General features: G+C 42.2%; 1 protein-coding gene across 1 annotated transcript in view; it reads right to left on the bottom strand.

Annotated features, from left to right (window-relative positions):
- Positions 1-20,163, bottom strand: part of LOC134655118 (protein bicaudal D) — a 31,833-nt gene that overhangs the window by 11,191 nt on the left and 479 nt on the right. The window contains exons 2-5 of the mRNA XM_063510579.1: positions 19,260-19,400; positions 8,369-8,593; positions 7,540-7,777; positions 6,225-6,385 (exon numbers count right to left, since the gene is read on the bottom strand). Of these exons, the coding sequence (XP_063366649.1) occupies positions 6,225-6,385; positions 7,540-7,777; positions 8,369-8,593; positions 19,260-19,400 (765 nt within the window). The remainder of the gene's footprint in view (positions 1-6,224; positions 6,386-7,539; positions 7,778-8,368; positions 8,594-19,259; positions 19,401-20,163) is intronic.

The raw sequence follows: 20,163 nt of genomic DNA, 5'->3' as shown, positions 1-20,163 counted from the left end.
AGACCAAATTTTACTATGCCATGGCGCAACTCGAACCTCAATATGCGGCGGAGGTCGAGGATATTATTACGTCACCACCAGAAGATGACAAGTATGGTAAGCTCAAGACGGAGCTAATTAAGCGCCTTTCTGCGTCGCGGGAGAGGAAGGTACAGCAGATCCTGAACCTTGAAGAGTTAGGAGACAGGAAACCGTCACAATTTCTTCGGCACCTTCAGAACCTGGCGGGACCTGGACTGCCCGAGGACTTTCTGCGTTCTATTTGGGTCAACCGGCTACCGAAACGGACGCAGGATATTGTCGCGTCGCAATTAAAGTCATCCCTGGAGGACTTGGCGGAGCTCGCCGATCGCCTTCATGACGTCGTCACGCCCGCCCCGCAGGTGGCAGCAGCAGCGCTACCCTCCACGTCGTCGGAACCCCTGATGCTGCAGATTGCGGAACTGAGCAGGCGGATGCAGGCGTTGGATGCTAAGGTCGGGCGGATGTCCCGGCCCAGGGGAAGGTCATCGAGTCACACCAGGCAGCGTTCAGCGTCCAAGAGGTCCAACTCCAACTACCGGAAGTTCCCTACCTGCTGGTACCATCACAAGTTCGGAGAGCAAGCTCAGAGGTGCATCAAGCCTTGTGATTACCAGTCGGGAAATGCATCGGGCAGTCGGTGATGGCGGCGAGCGGCTGCCCTAGCAAAGGTCGCTTATTCATCATGGACTCCAGGTCAAAGATCACATTCCTCGTGGACACAGGTAGTGATTTGTGTGTTTTTCCGCGTAGTATATTAAAAGAACGCAGGCCGCCGACGAATTATAACTTGTGCGCCGCTAACGGCACGGTGATAAACACGTACGGGTACGTGCATCTAGTGCTTAGTATAGGTTTGCGCCGCGACTTTGTCTGGCGGTTTGTTGTTGCGGATGTAACAAGGGCGATAATAGGCGTTGATTTTTTAATTCATTACAATCTTATTGTCAATTGCAGGGAACATCGACTCATGGACGGCAATACTCTACTTTCGACCGCGGGTTTGTCTGCCCGATCGTCTGATGACATTGCCTCAGTCAAAGTTGTAACTGGTGAGTCTGTTTACCACGCAATACTACGGGAATATCCCGACATCACACGCCCATCTGGCATACATCGCACAATCAAACACAGTACACTACACCATATCCGGACCACACCTGGACCCCCAGTTTACAGTGCCCCTCGTAGGTTGGCTCCTGATAAATTGAAGATCGCCAAGGAGGAGTTTTCTTCTATGCTCGCTAGTGGCATAGCCAGACCCTCCGAGTCCCCTTGGGCCTCTCCCCTGCATTTGGCCCCTAAAAAGGACAATGGTTGGAGACCTTGCGGCGATTACAGGATGCTCAACGCGCGAACAGTACCTGATAGGTATCCTATTCGCCATATCCAGGATTTCACGCAGAGTATCACAGGCTGCCGCGTGTTTTCAACCATTGACCTTGTTAAGGCCTATAACCAGATCCCCGTCAACCCTGAGGACATCCCGAAGACCGCCATAACAACGCCGTTCGGTCTTTTCGAATTCCCGTTCATGACGTTCGGGCTTCGAAATGCCGGACAGACGTTTCAGCGCTTCGTGGATGAGATGTTGCGGGGACTTGACTTCTGTTACAGCTATCTGGACGACTTCTTAGTCTTCTCGAAGGACGAGAAGACCCATGAAGCCCATCTTCGTCAGCTGTTCACCCGGTTGCAGGACTATGGCATGGTGATAAACACTGCCAAGTGTGTCTTCGGAGCTGCAGAGGTAACATTCTTAGGCTACCGTATCTCTGCTGAAGGCACCAAGCCCCTCCCTGCCAAGGTTGATGCAATCAAGGACTTCCCACCGCCCAAGAACGTAAGGGAGCTCAGGCGTTTTCTGGGTATGTTGAACTTTTACCGCAGGTTCGTACCCGGTGCTGCCCAGAATCAAGCTCCTCTGAACGCTCTCTTGGCGGGTTCGGTGAAAGCTTCGCATCCAGTCCACTTTACGCCGGCAGAGCAGGAAGCATTCGATCGCTGTAAGCAGGACTTGAGCCAGGCTGCTCTTTTGGCTCATCCAGATGCACAGGCGAAGCTCTGTATAGTCACAGATGCATCCGATGTGGCTATGGGCGCGGTTGTACAGCAGTTCAACGAGGAGAAGGGCTGGGAGCCGCTAGCCTTCTTCTCGCGCAAGCTGAGTCCTGCCCAGCAGAAGTACTCGCCTTACGATCGCGAACTCCTTGCGATTTATGAGGCGATAAAGTATTTCCGGCACATGGTCGAAGCCCGCGACTTCACCATCTACACAGACCATAAGCCGTTATGCTTTGCGTTCCATTCTCGCAAGGAGAATTGCTCCCCCAGGCAATTCCGTCACCTGGACTTCATATCGCAGTTCAGTACGGACATCAGGCACATCTCAGGTAAGGACAATGTCGTAGCAGACACTCTCTCTAGGGTCGAGGAGATCACGCCACCAGTGGATGTGAACAGGCTAGCTGCAGCCCAAGGCAACGACCCTGAGTTGGAACAGCTGCTGGGTGGTGATAACTCGTTGCACCTGACGAAAGTCAAAGTACCAGGGACAAGTGCTGAGCTGTACTGCGATGAAGGTGGGAGTTCCTCAACTGCTAGACCGTACGTTCCAGCAGAGTTAAGGCGTCAGGTCTTTGAGAGCCTGCATTCATTTAGCCATCCGGGCGCAAATGCATCTGCGAAGCTCGTGGCTGACAGGTATGTCTGGCCTGGGGTCAGGAGAGACTGTCGTGAATGGACTCGGAACTGTCTGGCTTGCCAGCGTTCGAAGGTCACTCGACACGTCTCCACACCACTGTCATCATTTGACGTCCCCAAAGGCAGGTTCCTGAACATACATATTGACCTGATCGGACCGCTTCCACTTTGTCAGGGTTTTAAGTACTGCCTCACCGCCATTGACCGTTTTACGAGGTGGCCTGAGGCAATCCCGATACAGGACATGACCGCCGATACCGTCGCACAGGCTCTGCTGCATGGCTGGATAGCTCGCTTCGGGTGCCCGGTGGATATCGTCACAGACAGAGGACGCCAGTTCGAGTCAGCACTTTTTAAGAAGCTCTCTGAACTGGTAGGATTTGTACACAAGCGTACCACCGCTTACCATCCTGCGTGTAATGGCTTGGTGGAGCGCCTCCACCGCCAGCTGAAGGCCGCCATTACGTGTCACGCCGGCACCACCTGGGTTGGATCGCTCCCCCTAGTGTTGTTAGGCGTAAGGAACGCCTTCAAGGAAGACCTTCAAGCCTCTTCTGCGGAGCTCGTCTACGGACAGCCCCTGCGAATGCCTGGTGAGTTTTTCAACCCAGGTGCTGACCCATTTCCTGATGTGACGGACTACTTGTCTCGGCTTCGCACGTTCACGAGGAACTTGCACCCGACACCAGCTTCCCGTCACGTAAGTCAGCGTCGTACATTTATTTTCAACGACCTAGCAACGTCTTCGCATGTGTTTCTGAGAGACGATACTCTGTGCAAGTCGTTGAAACCAGCGTACACGGGCCCCTATAAGGTCCTTCAGAGAGGTCCTAAGGTGTTCACTCTGCTCATTAATGGTAAGTCTGTGACAGTATCTGTAGACCGGATAAAGCCGGCCTACATACTTCACGACACACACACCAATCACACTACACAACAAACACAAATACATAACAACTCCCACAAAACAACCACCACCGGTTCAGCTTTGAATGAGGAAGATGTCGTCAAACGTACACGTTCAGGTCGTGTAGTTCATTTTCCCGATTATTATCGCCCTTAGCCGGTCTCTGGGGGGGAGTGATGTGGGCGTCAAGCCGAATGTTTTATGTATTTATTCTGAATTTTATGTTTATACACTTTTACATTTTACAGTTTTATGTTTTTACAATTTTTATTATTCAATCGATTTCAATTCATTTTATTATTTATTTTCAATGTGATTAATTATTTATTCCAAATCATTTAATGTTATATACAATCAATTTAATTATGTCAATGAATTTATTTTATATCCTAATTAAGCCAGTTAATAATTATGTACAGTAATTTTAATTATTAATTAGTATTTCATGAATTTTACCTTTTAACCTTTTTATATAAATTGATTTAACTTATTGCAATAAATGAATTAATATAAACAATGAACTATGTATAATAAAATCAAATGTTAATTTATACCTACATATTTTGTATGTTGAAGCGGACAAACAGATCCCTTGTTATTAGTAGATAGTTTAGCGCGCGGCGACTGCATACGTCACGGCCGTACCGGTTTTCGGCCGGCCGCCTTGCGCCCGCGCACTCTCTCGCGGGCCGCGCTAGCCAGTCCATCAGCCGCTTTGACGCGAAGTGCATGTCGCTGCGCCGCGCATTTGCACTACAATTGCATTCCATTGTATCTGGCTCGCGCCTTCTAGTTTTAAGTGCCTATCGCCTTGCCATTTCTCCTTCTGTAACTCTGTCAAACTGTGCTTCCGCTTACGCATGTGTGTGCTCAAGATTAAAGCTGAAAACATACTGCTTGTTTGCTTTCTACGCCCGAAGCCGTGCCTATAGCAAGTAAGTGGATAAGTGAAGAGTATTATTGCGTTGCTACGCATCCCACAATTTCTTCCAAAAAAATATTGTACAGCAACTATATACATAAACGCAATACATCACCGAAAAAAACGCAATTTACTTGTTTTGTCCATACTACAAGATGGGCTCCCAGAGACCTTGACGTCACGGCCTCTGGCCGCTTTGTATAGGGCGTTTCGCGAGTGAAGTGCGACTGTCGGCCTTTGACTACAATTTCTGACTTTTGTGTTACTTTAATGCAATGGGTCCCATATAGACATTTGATCCTAAAAACAAACCCGATCGATTGATACTACGAGGGTTGTTTGAGAAGTAACTTGGTTTCATATCAAAAAATAATAATATTGCAAATGTATTTATTTTATTTCTCTACGTAATCCCTCCGAAGTTCTACGCACTTGTCCCAACGAGTCTGCAACTTCTCTATGCCTTCACGGAAGTGCGTTTCTTCAAGGGCCTCGAAATACGCATTGACCTCCCATATAACCTCCTCATCGGACTTAAAATTTCGCCCTAAGAGAAATGTTTTCAGTTTCGGGAAGAGGTGATAGTCCGACGAAGCCAAATCTGGTGAATAAGTAGGGTGTGGAAGAAGTTCCAATCGTAACTCCGACAATTTTTGTGCAGCGACACGACTTGAATGCACCGGAGCGTAGTCATGGTGAAAAATCACATTATTTTTTGCCAAACCTGGACGTTTTTCAGCTATTGCCGCCTGTAACTGATCCAAAAGTGATGCGTAGTATGCTCCAGTTATAGTTTTTCCCTTGGCCAGGTAGGCAATTAAAAGTATCCCTTTGCGTCCCAAAACACAGACGCCATCACCTTTCCAGCAGACGGAATGCATATGGCTTTCTTTGGAGTTGGCTCACCATGACCAGCCCATTGTTTCGACTGATGTTTCGTCTCCGGGATGTAGTGATGGATCCAGGTTCCATCCATAGTGACAAAACGGCGAATAAAATCTGTTGGATTTTTTTTAAACACCTGCAAATCTTCATCAGATGTTCACATGCGAATACGCATTTGTTCTGGAGTCAGTAATCGCGGCACTTACCTTACACAAAGCTTTTTCTTGTGCAAATCGTCGTGTAAAATAAAATGCACCCGCTCAGAAGAGATGTTTGTGGCTTCAGCTAATTCGCGTATTTTCAATCTTCGGTCGGCTAAAACTAAATCATGGATTTTATCGATGATTTCGGGTAAAAGTGCTGTTTTCGGGACTCCAGGGCGAGGTGCATCTTTAATGCATGTCCTGCCTCGCTTAAACTCATTTACGCAAAGTCAAATCGTTCCCTAGGAAGGACACGAACTACCCAACGTAGGTAAAATCCTTTTATGGATTTGTTTCACAGTTTTGCCTTCCAAAAAAAGAACTGAAAATCTCCACGAATTCCAATTTTCTCAATTTTCCCGCGTAACTCAAGTTTTGTTTGAACTACTGTCAAATTCCTGCCAAAAATGACATGACGCCACATATTAAATATGTTTAATTACTAAACTAAATCAATACATACAGAGTTGACGCCAACGCCATCTATACGTAGGCGAAACAAGTTACTTCTCAAATTACCCTCGTATAAATGAAAACTAGTCATGTAGCCTATTGAAAGAGAACCTGTATAACAGTAACTCACGTTCTCGTTGTGGGCTTGTTCCAGCTGCTTCTCCAGACGGGAGACCTCGTGCAGGTGCACCTCCGAGAACAGGTCGGCGTGGTGCTCGCCCATGGCCGCCGCGAGCTCGGAGTTGGACGCGCCGGGAGACCCTTCCTCGGACCCGCCTTCCTCGCCCATTCCTGCAACAGACAATAAGTTTACTCTAAAGCAGCGGTCGACAACCTTTTAGTAGCCAAGGGCATAGAGAAATATAGTAAGACAAGAGTGCTCACTCCATACATCAGTTAGACTATTAATTTCAGTGTCTACATCTAGCATCGAGTAGCGGAACTATCAGTACTGCTACTTGACAATAGATGTAGCACCGACCGGAAAGTCTTATCTCAACAGCATAAGACTTTCCGGTCGGTGCTACATCTATTGTCAAGTAGCAGTACTGATAGTTCCGCTACTCGATGCTAGATGCTAATAGTCTTTTTGGTACTAAAACTGATGTATGGAGTGAGCACTCTATGTATTTTTTTCTCTATGGCCAAGGGCCACATAGTAGGTAACGAAGTTGACGCGGGCCGCACTTTGTTAATATTTATGACTAGACTAGACATTGTCGTTTGTCAATATTACATACAAAATAGCCAGGGAGGCTCGCGGGCCGCAAGTGACAGGTTCACGGGCCGCATGCGGCCCGCGGGCCGCAGGTTGCTGACCGCTGCTCTAAAGTGTCATTCAATAGAACTTGCTATTTAAACAAAAGTTACTAGTAAATTGACATTTAGTGTCAATTTTAGTATGGCGGTTTGTCTATATAGTTAGCAAGTTCTATGGAATGACACTTTAGAAAAGGTTGTGCCAGAAATTGAAAGGCATTTATAGGTTTGGCTGAATTCACACAGAAAAGAACATGAGGTGTACAAAATTAGAACAATCTTCGAAAAAATGCTTAGTTTAAGAAATACATTAGGTAAATACTTGCATGCTGTTTGTGGACGGTTGAATTAGGTGAGACTTTATGTATATATAACAACTGTAATCTGACCCTATTCCCAAAAATAAATAATTTATGTTGCCGATATCGTCGACTTGCCTATAAGAGAGCCAATTTAGACATTCATAAAATTTTATTTTGCACATCCTTTCCTCTAAACCCAAGCCACGTTGCCTCTTACACCCACTTGCACCATCCCACTAACCCCGGGTTGAGCGGTTACCCCGTTAACCTATTGTCAAATTGTACTGCCATGGTAACTCCAGGTTCAACCGGTTAACCCCGGATTAGTGAAATGGTGCAAGTGGGCCTTAGTCATTTAAGTTAATTACATTATGATGCCCTTACCTCGTATGCTGTAGGCCAGGTTGGTGATATTGTAGGCTGCCTCGCGGCTAAGATGCGCGTCGAGCTCCTTCTTCGCGGCGAACTTCGCCTCGCGCTCGGCCTGCAGCGCCTCGAGCGCCTCGCCGAGTTGCCTCTCGGCGATGCGGCGCAGCGCCGCGGTCTCGTCGGCCGCCGCGCGGAGGTTCTCCGCCTCCTCGCGCAGCTGTCGGACCTCATGCTTTAGCCCTTCGAATTCCACCTGAAAAAGTTACCATTGTTTGAATGGAATCGAGGCAAGTTAAGAACCTTCCTCCTCCTGTCCTGTCACTTTTTAATTGTGAACTTACTTCTGTAAAAATATCTTTTCGACCTACACATACATACACTATACATATACATACATATTGTACATAGTGTTCGTTTGTCTGTCAGTGGTCTGTCATTTTCATTTGTCTACTCTAAATTGCTCAAAGGTTGACTGGAAGAGATCCCTTATAGGGATAAGTTCGCCTTTGTATGTAAATTGTATACTTTTTAATTGTATCTTAACCTGTCTTATGTACAATAAAGTGTTTACATACATACCTCCAAGTCTCCGATGTCGAGCAGAAGCCTCTGTTCCCGCTGGCGCGCCTCACGCAGCTCAACTCGTAGCTGCGCTCCGATTCGCTGTACCCGTTTTAAGAACATACCTGCGATGATCGCAGCACCGACACTTGCTTCTGTAACGATATATTCTCGTCCTCCAAGTCTCCGATGTCTAGCAGTAATCTCTGTTCCCGCTGGCGCGCCTCACGCAGCTCAACCCGTTGCTGCGCTCCGGCTCGCTGTACCCTTTTTAAGAACATACCTGCGATGATCGCAGCACCGACACTTGCTTCTGTAACGATATATTCTCGTCCTCCAAGTCTCCGATGTCTAGCAGTAATCTCTGTTCCCGCTGGCGCGCCTCACGCAGCTCCGCCCGTAGCGCCGCGCGCTCGGATTCACGCGAGGCCTTGTCTACGCCGAGCTCCGAGCTCTCCGTGAGCAGACGGTCGCGCTCGCTCACGACACGCTCCAGCTCGTGGCGTAGCTGTGAACAAAGGCATAAAAAATCAGATCGTTAAATACATATGATTGAGAACAGCGACATCGGCAGACACTTTACATAGGCGTGGCTTAAAAATTTTAAGAGTGCGCTTCGTCTATATGGAAGGTCCTAAAGCCTACATGAACTGCTATCTGATTTCGCATACTTGATTCTCGTATATTGGCGTCGCGATTTAGTTGTCCCTTATAAAATAAAGCGTGAGAAGCGGCCGTATTTCGGAACGATAAAAATACAAATTTAGGTCAAACATTGTAGACTTCCGCGGCGGTAATGAACTACTAATTTCGCCAACAGGTCGTCGTCCGCCAAACAGCACGACAAGCCGAGATTTATATTCGATACTCGTATTGTTGTAACACGCAATTACAGAATTAATTAATAACGAGTCAGATATGTTTTGTTTGTACAAGCGTATATGATGATCGTGTGGCGATAGGCTCATTTAGACGCCGCGAGCAATACATGTAATTGCTTAAAGGTTAGGTTAAGGTACGTAATAGGTGGACAGACTGATCACCAACCTGACTACAAGTCTCTCATTTTGACAATTTCGGATCGGAAATTCAGATAAAAGTCAGGTACTGTGTTGTCGTTTAATAATTATGGAATTTTGAATTTAAAATGGCGATCTGTATTTAGGTAACGGAACTATAGCTAGGCATAACGTCAGTTACTTTCGTTTTACTTTAATATGTACAATTCAAATCTATCTGTGCTGAACCGTGTACCTAATTATTGTCCACAAAAAACATTTGATTAACACAAAAGCCCAATCCATTCATTAATAAAGGTGCATAATCGGCGTCTAGACTGTCAATAATAAGGGTAACGCCACCCCAGCGCATTGTTGCTAAGTCATGACGGCTGGGTGTGTCCCAAGCACGAGGTGTGGCCCGTAAATTAGCTCTAAATATGTAGCCCCTAGCCTAGCCCCTGAATGGGTGACTGAATAACGTTGGTAATAAGCTTTCACTGAAGCTTTTGAACAAGGGATATAGAGGCATTGTATTACTAATTTCTTTTCCTGTTTCGGCCAGTTAAGGTTAAGGTCAGGGTATAAGTAGGATCCGGGCCAAAATTACCTATTACTTTGGGAGCTATATGTACATGATGATCAGAAAATCAACTCTAAGTCTCCTAAACTTTTTATAAAGTAGAGTTTTATTGCTTATAAAAAAATCTTAAAAATTATGTTACTGGCATACAATGAAACGTTATTAGTATATCGCGATTAGTGAATTTGTTACAGAAAGTTTAGTACAAGGTTTAAGACGGTGTTACTTTATTTGAAAGCTACGTTAGAAAAAACTACGTTATTATTCTTGCTCAAGTTCGCTTCGGAGAGCCATTTGTAAATTAAAAATAGCTATCGTGTAAAACATTTAGGCTCACATGCAAAGGCTTTACAACATTAATATTAAATTATTATATAAATATTAAACACACTTTATTAAAATATTTATGGTGACCGAATGTTATTTTACCTTATTTCCTGGAATCATTTTAGTAGTTACAGTAAAGACTAAATGTAAGAACTCCGCTGTGACAAATGTAAAGTGCAAACTTGAAGCGACACGGGAGGCGTCCAAAATGGTGACCTAATTAAAATTGGCGTGCTTTTTCTCAAACGCCTACCCACAGTTTTTTAGGCACGTTCGGATACTATGTACAGTATGTACTGACAGAGTAAGTGTAAGGCCTGAGTGGACGCTCTAAGCGGAGCGTTCGGCGGGGCGTGCAGCGTGGCGTCGAGCTCCCAAGGGATTTGAGCAGCGTGCACTAAGGCCGCTCCTATACGTTTGCATTTGTTTGACATGCACGCCGCACGCCCCGCCCCGCTGCACGCCCAACATGAGCGTCCACTAAAGATCGGTTTTCCTAGGATAGCGGTGCCGTCATATAGCGGCCGTCTCCATACTAAATAATACGGCTAAATATGGATGTCGTAGTATTTGTATAGAGACGGCCGCTATATGACGGCACCGCTATCGGAGGAAACCAAAGCTTAAGGCCTTACACTAAGGAGCATAAAGCTTTGGATTCCTCCGAAAACGGTGCCGTCATATTACGGCCGCTATATAGCGTTGACTGACGTCACTAGAACGTTGTCTATGTAAACAAGATGGCGCGGTTTCCTAGACGGCGTTACGTTACGTTGATTGTCAACGTAACGTAAGATGACGGCCGTCATGACCTTGTCGATAGTTTCGTGAACGTTTTATTAGATAGCGGTGACGCCATTTTGAATAAATGACACGAGATTTGAATAAATAAATTATAGGACATTCTTACACAGATTGACCAAGTCCCACAGTAAGCTCAAGAAGGCTTGTGTTGTGGGTACTCAGACAACGATATATATAATATACAAATACATAAATACATAGAAAACAACCAAGACTCAGAAACAAATATCTGTGCTCATCACACAAATAAATGCCCTTACTGGGATTCGAACCCAGGACCGCGGCTTCACAGGCAGGGTCACTACCCACTAGGCCAGACCAGTCGTCGATAAATGATTCCGTACTACGATTATTTTCCTCTTCTGATGATATTTCAACCTCCAAGTAAATTATAGATGATCAAGCAAATCTTGTCAGTAGGAAAAGGCGCGAAATTCAAATTTTCTATGGGACGTTATCCCATCGCGCCTACATTTTTCAAATTTGCCGCTTTGACCTTGGTGGATGACGGTGTGTTATGACGCCGTGGTACTTTCCACATGTCGCCACCGTAAAGACGGCCGTCTTTTGCTGCCGCTATATAGCGGCCGTAATATGACGGCACCGTTTTCGGAGGAATCCAAAGCTTAAGCGAGTTTTGATTCGATTTACCTTCCATATGTGTGGGTTACTAGCTAAAAAGCTAAAAAATCGTTCTCAATAATAAAATGAAAATGGATGACTGAAAAATGTGATCACGGTTGGTTAGGCCAAACATTATGAAGTGGGAACTGTTTGAGTCTCATTTCGATATCGATTTCATGTTTCTTCACAAATTGACAGCGTTTAGGTGTGATATTACGCTCCATTGTTTTGAATAAATATGCAGTAGTATAGTTAGTCAAACCAAATTGACAGTAAATAAGAACAAAAAACTATACTTATCCTTTTGTTTTGGGTGCTAGTACGAGTGTAAGACAAAGATAATATAATTATCTCTGACTATGTTTGAAATGAGACAGTCCTTTGACAAACTATAAATTAATTTTCTCAAAAATGGACGGCAAAACTTCGAGTCGCGAAGTGCGTGGCTTATGGTCAGTCATAAAATTAAAAAGTTAAAAACATTGCAGTCTCGATTTCGGGACTGTAATGTTGCATACAAATTCCGTTATTTGTCAAGTTCCAATCTTTTTAAAAATTGAAATGGCCATATCAAATGAAGGCATAGGTCCGCTAAACAGCCAAACAGAGATGATCAGTGCTTATTATTATAATGTTGGTACTTGGTACCGCGACTATTTAGGTGTTTCAAATAGGTTGGCGTATTTTCAGCAGATCAATACACTTTCTTTTAAGGCGGCAAAGCAAATATTTTCAATGGTTTTACTTTTGTCTGTGACAATTAGGCGGCCGTTGCTTCGGTAAATAATTTATATTTCTTGCACCATTTTTAGGGTTCCGTACCCAAAGGGTAAAAACGGGACCCTATTACTAAGACTCCGCTGTCCGTCCGTCCGTCCGTCCGTCCGTCTGTCACCAGGCTGTATCTCACGAACCGTGATAGCTAGACAGTTGAAATTTTCACAGATGATGTATTTCGGTTGCCGCTATAACAACAAATACTAAAAACAGAATAAAATAAAGATTTAAGTGGGGCTCCCATCCACCAAAGTGATTTTTGACCGAAGTTAAGCAACGTCGGGCGGGGTCAGTACTTGGATGGGTGACCATTTTTTTTGCTTGTTTTGCTCTATTTTTTGTTGATGGTGCGGAACCCTCCGTGCGCGAGCCCGACTCGCATTTGGCCGGTTTTTTGAGAAAAGCACTATATATGACTCGGCTGGAAGGCTACTTGCTGGCTTCGGATTCAATTAAACGGACTCCCAAGGTCGTCCGTCAAATATCAAATATCAACATTTATTCAGCAAATAGGCCACAAGGGCACTTTTACACGTCAATATGGAATTTACATACAGCAAAAAAAACACATGAATAATTATAAAATACAACTAAGCCGTAAATATCAACTAAGCCGTTTAAAACGAATCCTCAGCCAGCAAGTAGCTACTTCCGAGCCTCGACAATAATGTACTATTATTACTTTAGCAAGTTTCACTGTCCAAGGTAAGTAAAATTTTAAGTATTATCAAGGCAGCGCGTTACGAATCTCAAGGTTCTGCATATCAGCATTGCACAATGTAAAGAATTAGTCATAAGCAATGATAACAGAAATGACCTATTCCGAGCATGCCTCCGTGCACGGTGATAAATGCAAGGCTTTAATCACAGTATTTTCTAAAAATGTTTAGAATTTATTGCAGTTATTTTAATCAGTCGGTTTTTTTTTCTTTCTTTACCACCTTCCCTCTTTGTTACCGAACTTACATATGTTTACATAAGATTTTAGTTAGGTATCGATTCTTTTACTAATGCGTACTGTCAAACAGACTTCCTTAGTCGTATTTCATTACTTCCTATTATACGCAGAGCGACCAAGCACCAAACTAAGTACAAGCTTTGCTTAGTTTAGGGTTAGGTCGATCAGTGTAATAGTTTCCCCAAATAATAGGTAAATATTTGTTATACATACCTATTAACAATTTTGAAGCCCTCTTCTTTTAAAATTACGACCGAAAGTTAGGTCTATCCATGCGGCAGATAGCGTAATAAAAAAAGTTAAGAGCAATATAACTTAATGAATAATAACAGAAGCCGGTCTTAAATTAATCCGACAGTCATCTCGTTGGTCTCCAAAACCGTCATCCATGCCCTAAAGGTCGTAACTACCACAGAATTCTGTTTCAAAATACGCCGTTGTACGTCGATCGAGGCGCACACTGCAGCTTCCTGCAGGCACATAATGTTATGAATAGATTACGACTTACGAGTATGCCTTAAATAAATAGAGCGAATAAAATGTGCGTGAATATATTTGGAATGCCACTTTATTGCACAGGATTTTAGCAATTAGCAGTGTAAAATAAAATAAACTATGGCATTCAGGAACCAAGACAAATTTGATAGTTGAATGTGACTTTAAGACGATTTTTATGTCGTCGAGGGATTTCATTAAATTTTCACCGGACAGAAGTACTTTTAGGCTCAACTCAGTTTTTATGCCCGTTGGTTAGCATTTCAGAAAACAGGTCAAGGCACTGCAAAATTTATAAAAAGTAATAAAGTTTACGACCCCCGAAAGTGGAGTTTGTAACTCAAAGCTTTGCATTCAAATCACGTAGCAAGGTGTTTACATCTTAGCGGGTAGTATACGCTCGTTACAGGGTAATGGTGTGGCTTGTACACGCTACAAATTTATCAACAAACCTTTTACAGGTCTGCATTCTATCCCCAGTGTAAACTGGTCTATCATTTCATAATAACTATTCGTAATTAGAAGGAGTTATTCTGGTCGGATGCAGCGAGGCGGTAGTAAGCCCTTGAGCCCTCAGTTTGGCGGAGCGCCAGCCGCGGCTTGTCAACAACGGTCCATTATCTCTGTAAACACCGCGTGAAATACGACACAACTTCGACAGGCTTCCCTTTCGAACTTTCAGCATATGTTTGACGCACAATGGATGAAACGGAGAGCTCGTATTAAGTTCGCAGTATAGGTTTTGGACAATAGAGCACGCAAAAATATACGATGCGATAAAACTTCAGTCGTTCATAAAGACCAATGTATCTTTTTTTAGTCAATAATCAAGTAAGAAAAAGAAAACTAGAACTTTAAAAAATCCAGCCTGTTCCCTAAATATTTTATTAACACCATTTTACATTGTTCCTAAACAATTGATGGAATTATGGTAGTTGTCCGTGCACAATTTTAATTCAGCCATGACCTAATAAATGTATTTAGAGAATGATGTTTCATCTTATCAGTAGAAGAACAGAACAGATGCAACAAAAGTAAAAAAAAAAAGAAAATTCTTTATTCGCATAAAATATGGTATAACAAGGTGTTATTAGAAAAATATTCCCGTACAGAAACATATTTATAAGGGGAGGTTTGAAAGTACAAACGAAACGATCATGTCCACAAGAGTGGTAAACACTACATGAAAGTTATCTGTGTCGTCTTAGCCGAAAAACTTTGCGGAAGCTACTGCCATTTGTCTTTCGAATAAGATTGAACCATTCTAAATAATTTGTTAAAATCGAATTTAGACTGTATTGAATTTTAAATAGCAGTTAGTTTATTTAAAACTTTAATCTAAACAGCCGCTGGGGGCAATTTCATCAATTTTTGCACCTCTTTTGTTTACAGGCGTTTTCAATTAACATTTATTGTTTGTTATCATAGCTACACTCTTAAACGTTCCTAGAATGACTCCCCGCCCCTCACTGATCCACACTATCTCTGACCTCAAATATTCTCATACTCTTACCTCGCCAGTATCAGCGTCACCCATGTCCTCGTAAATTCACAACTCCATTCCGTAGGCACACTCACTGTCTGCACACACTTGGCACTCGCGCACCACCATTCAACAGACACTATCGTATATTTCTAAAAATCTGGACCATTCACTAGCGAATCAAGGCCGGGTGTATAAATGTGTATTTCTGGACCAATGTTATGGATTCCCGACGGTGAGCTTACGTCAGTGGCCTTACATCACGGTTGATTTGTTCAAGCACTATCGTTACCGATTACCCGAGATTAATCGTTGCGAAAAAAGCGACTTTTTTAAATTTTAAATTCAGTATAAAAAATCGGGTCGTTTATTGGGAAGTTGCGATCATGCCGCGCGCGCTGGGCCTTATGATTCACGTCGCATCAATTGCTCCCATTTCATGCGCGTAGGCACGATTCGTCAGACCCGTCTGGATAACGAGATAATGACCAACTCCGGATTACAGGCGCATTTTTAAGTGAAGAATTTGTGTTTTATTAATAGAGGTTTGTTCAACTTTGTTCAGTGTTTTGAGAAACGACAGTTACGTTTGTTTTAAACTAAATTTGTTTAACTTACGAACATTTTTAGTTAATAGGGTAAGTAATACGCAGGACGCGTTTCCAATCATATTTTTGATAGGACACAGACAACCGCCTATGTGGTTAGTCTGTGTAGGTGTATAACGTGGTGATTAGTGAATGTTTTTGAGTAGGTACTTAGTCTCAAAAGTTTTGAGAAGTTATTGTACGACAGCGTTTTACTTATTCATGCACGCGCAGCATGGTTCCATTTTTATCGCCTGTCACTATGCCCGTCACTTTCGCACTTACATACTTGCTAGAACGTGACGGGCATGGTGACAAGCGATATAAATGCGACCGTGCTACCACCTGACCTGTGCTCTGAAAGTCTGGAGTCGCAAGTAATCAACACGGTTTGCCCACAAATTAAGCGTGTTTTAATTAAGTCTGAAATGAGTGCCTTGCACCAGTTGGACGAGAGTTTGTGTTCTGTTACACATCTAGTTTTATATAGACATAGACTTGAGGTTTAGATTGGGCAGTAAACGCTGTTATTTCCACCCGCATGTTAGGGCACATAAAACTACTACACTTAAAATTGGGACAAAAGGGTTACTACAAGAATAACCTCTTTATATTGTTTAACGAAGTAAGAAAGAAAGGAAGAAAATACATACAGTCAGTCCTTGCAATAAACAATACGAGTAGGTTAGTAGGTACCTACTTATTTTTTGAAGCCAAAATTTTTGTATCGAAATTTTGTGATTGGTTCCATAGTAAAAGTTGTTCAGTATGACCTATATATTCAACTCGCAAAATATGGCCAAGGCTGAAAAAAACTGGCTGTATTGAACAAAGTAGGTACTCTGTAACTAAATGTTTTTTTCTCTTAACTGAATAACACATAGTTGTTGGCATAATGAGAGCAGCACACGTCCGCCCCGCGGGACCTGCCGCGGCATTAATTACTACAGCGCTTGCATACTAAACAGGAAGGTAGGGACCGCTCACTTAGCAATTCATAGTTCCCGGTCTACCCATTCACAAAATTCATTTTGTTGTGGGGGCTCGTCCCTAATATAATTTGAGCTTTAATTTCGTATCAATGAAATGCAGTTGAAGGTCACTCGTATACTGGTTTGTGTGATAGAATTTCGTTACAAGCTTTCAGAATAAGCTGTGCTTGTAAAACTGAATGTTTATGAAACAGCTTGGCTTGCTTGCGTCTTAATTGGTTTGCATTGAATATAAATGCAAATTCAAACTTTTATTGTAGATTGTTTCTCCCGTAATGTGTTGGGATTTCAATTACCATTGAAGCTGTTAAGCGCTCGTGTACATTGTATGCAGGCAGTACCGGGTTGGGGTATAGCAAAAGTGGCCCGATTTTAGGACTTAGTAAATTTACGAACAAAAAATTTTTTTTTGCAATTTTGTTACTTTTATTTAAAAACTTTAAAGGAAACATTAAAATAAGCATCTTTTATTGATTGAAGTTTTTTTATAAACTTGACCGTTTAGGAACTAGAGCGATCTGAAGTTGCGAGTTCGGCCATGGGATTACTAAGGAGCCAGACACTTACGCAGAAATTTACGAAAAAAAATAACCAATACAATGTTTTTTACCCAAAATGTCAAGGTCCCTTAAAACCGAATCAGAGCACCCCACTATCCACGTGGTCTTGTCTGTCCTACCCCTAGAGAGCAATTCCAAAAACGGAGGCGCGGAGGGAGGGCAGCCCTCGCCCGCCGTGACGGAGCGCGGGAACGAGCGAGGCGAGCGGCTGAGGCTGGTCGCCGAAGGCGACCAGTAAGCCGAAGCTGCGGAGCGGAGTGTAGTGAGCGTGCTTTGTCACGCAAGGGCGGAAGGGCTGCCCTTCCGCAGCGCCGGAGCTACCCAGATTCAACAGCTTCATAATAAACTTCAGATCGCTCTAGTTCCTAAACGGTCAATTTTATAAAAAAACTTCTATCAATAAAAGATGCTTATTTTATAGTTTTCTTTAAAGTTTAATAAAAAAAAAGTAACAAAAATGCAAAAAAAAAAAATTTTGGCCTAAAATTTTCTAAGTCCTAAAATCGGGCCACTTTTGCTATACTCTGACCAGCTACTTTCCAAAAAGGGCCCAAATTTTTATGTGCCCAGGGGCCCCAGCATAGTTTAAGACGGCCCTGTATGGCAAGCTATATCTGTCTGTGTCAAAATAATGTAACAGAAAAATAGCACGATGGAAATCACTTGATGCTGGTGGAGTTTGTCATCCGTAGGAGCTGTCGAACGCGTCAGTCTACACTTAGTGCCGTCACGCTCTGCGATTGTTACGCCATTTAGTCTAATATCACTGTCTGGTTCTGACAAATACATAGACGAGTAGACAATTATGAGCAAAACGTGTTTTATCTATCTATCTAATACCTTTACACGAGCAATTCTTGTTTATTTATTTATATATATATTTCGTGGATCTCAGAAACTGCTCTAACGATCTCGATGAGATTTACTACATATACGGGGGTTTTCAGGGGCGAAAAATCGATCTAACTAGGTCTTATCTCTGGGAAAACGCGCATTTTTGAGTTTTTATATGTTTTCCGAGCAAAGCTCGGCCTCCCAGATGTTATTATTAATTTATGACGATAAAACCAATTTAAATCTATTTATGTCTTACTGATACTTGTTTACAACGTTTAAAACACAAAAGACACCCACGGCAGCAATTCGCATGTCTATTAAATAGGTCAATAATTACGTACAGTGTAAGCTTGTTTACACGTTGCTTGATAATTTGATAATAAAATTCCCACGCTGAACTCTCGTTCACTAATGTTACAAAAAATACAAATGTTTCTAGCTTTCTAGAGTTCAAAGAAAAATGATGACTGTCCATTTTACCACATTAAGAAATTAGTTGATTTAATTTAATGACTATAAAATCATTCAGTAGTTTACATACTTTAAAAAAATAATTTGTAGAAATATTCTATTGTTATAAATTATTTTTCAGTTTACAAGTACTTTCATCTTATGAGAGTTGTCTAAATAAAAACTAAAATCCAATTAAAAAAAAACGCTTCCGTTGGTTGTTCGGTAAGCAAACAAAATGTAAAACCTCCGTAATTAATAAAACCAAAGTTACATTGTGTATTTTTTATAATTTGGTCTGTAATTTGGTCATAAAATATCTTATTGTGGTAAAGTGCGCTGGCTTTGTTTTTCCTTAGACATTTTTATCATATTATTTGTTAAGAAATTGGTTTTTTAAATGAACCTTAATTCTTTATTGTAACTTTTTATATCACTATAGTGATTTACTCCTTTAATTAGCAATGTTTTACTTATCTTCTTTAATAAAATAATTCTAATTCTGATTCTTTGCCGCCGTTTCACATTTAGTGCCGAAAACCAGATTATCGGGTATTTTAGGACTTCATTCCCAGGCCGGACAACCCAATAGTTGATAGTTTGTGGTACTACAACTTTATAAGACGAAATTTTTGTCGCCTGGCGCGGATGTCTTGTTTGGCTGGGTGGCAATGAATGTGTTACTGTTAAATATCTTACCTGTTTAGTTTCACCCTCCAGCTCTATGATCTGGAGGGTGAGCGAGCTCTCCATGGCGGCCGACTCGTTGAGGAGTGCATTCTCCTGCTCTATACCACTCTGTGTCGTCACTTTCTGGGTTGAATCTAGTTTCATCAAAGCCTGCAACAACATTGTATTGTGAAACAAATTGTTCTTACTTCTGAAAACATACAATAAATAATCTAGTTTTGTAATCAATAATAAACATGTTTTAATTATAAAATTTAGGGACAAATAGTGTCTAGTTAATAAAGCCTTTATTCTCACAAAATATTACACTAACATTTAGGTTTTACACATCATACATTATATGCGAGGTACCCATTTTTGGGCAAAGTCTAGTTGGTAAAAGATAAAGACAGTTTATTTTTCAAATAGGCATATTACAATGCGCCTAGGAACCTCAAATGGTATTTCATGCAATTGGTATTTCCTGTATGTAACTTTTTTATAGGAATATTCCTATATTTTTTTTTTATTAAAATAGGATTTGTCTATGTGTTGATTTTTTATCTCAAGCATTATTTTTGTACAAATGGGAGTGCTTTGACTAGATGAGAAGATACACATCGGAGTTAGTATCAAGCTAGGCATGAGTCCTGCTGGAATAGTATTAGGTGGGAAGAAAGGCATCAGGTTGTGAGTGACAATATGTTACAACATTATTAGTTTTACATCTTTAGGAAAAGTACTGTTTATAATCCTTCGCCATACAGAAAAGTAAGTTTAAGTATGTTTTATGACTATCCATTTTGTAACTTTTGCAGATGATAACATTCTTATTAGAAAATATTTAATGATGTTATAAGTGTACTCCTCAGTCACATTAGTATCTCCACTTATGATTTTGAAAGTAGTCCAACTTATGAATGCGAAATTGTAA

The sequence above is a fragment of the Cydia amplana genome, chromosome 16, assembly GCF_948474715.1.
Source record: "Cydia amplana chromosome 16, ilCydAmpl1.1, whole genome shotgun sequence".
NCBI lineage: Eukaryota > Metazoa > Arthropoda > Insecta > Lepidoptera > Tortricidae > Cydia > Cydia amplana.
The sequence above is the reverse complement of the archived record's forward strand: the minus strand, read 5'-3'. Positions and strand labels throughout refer to the sequence as shown.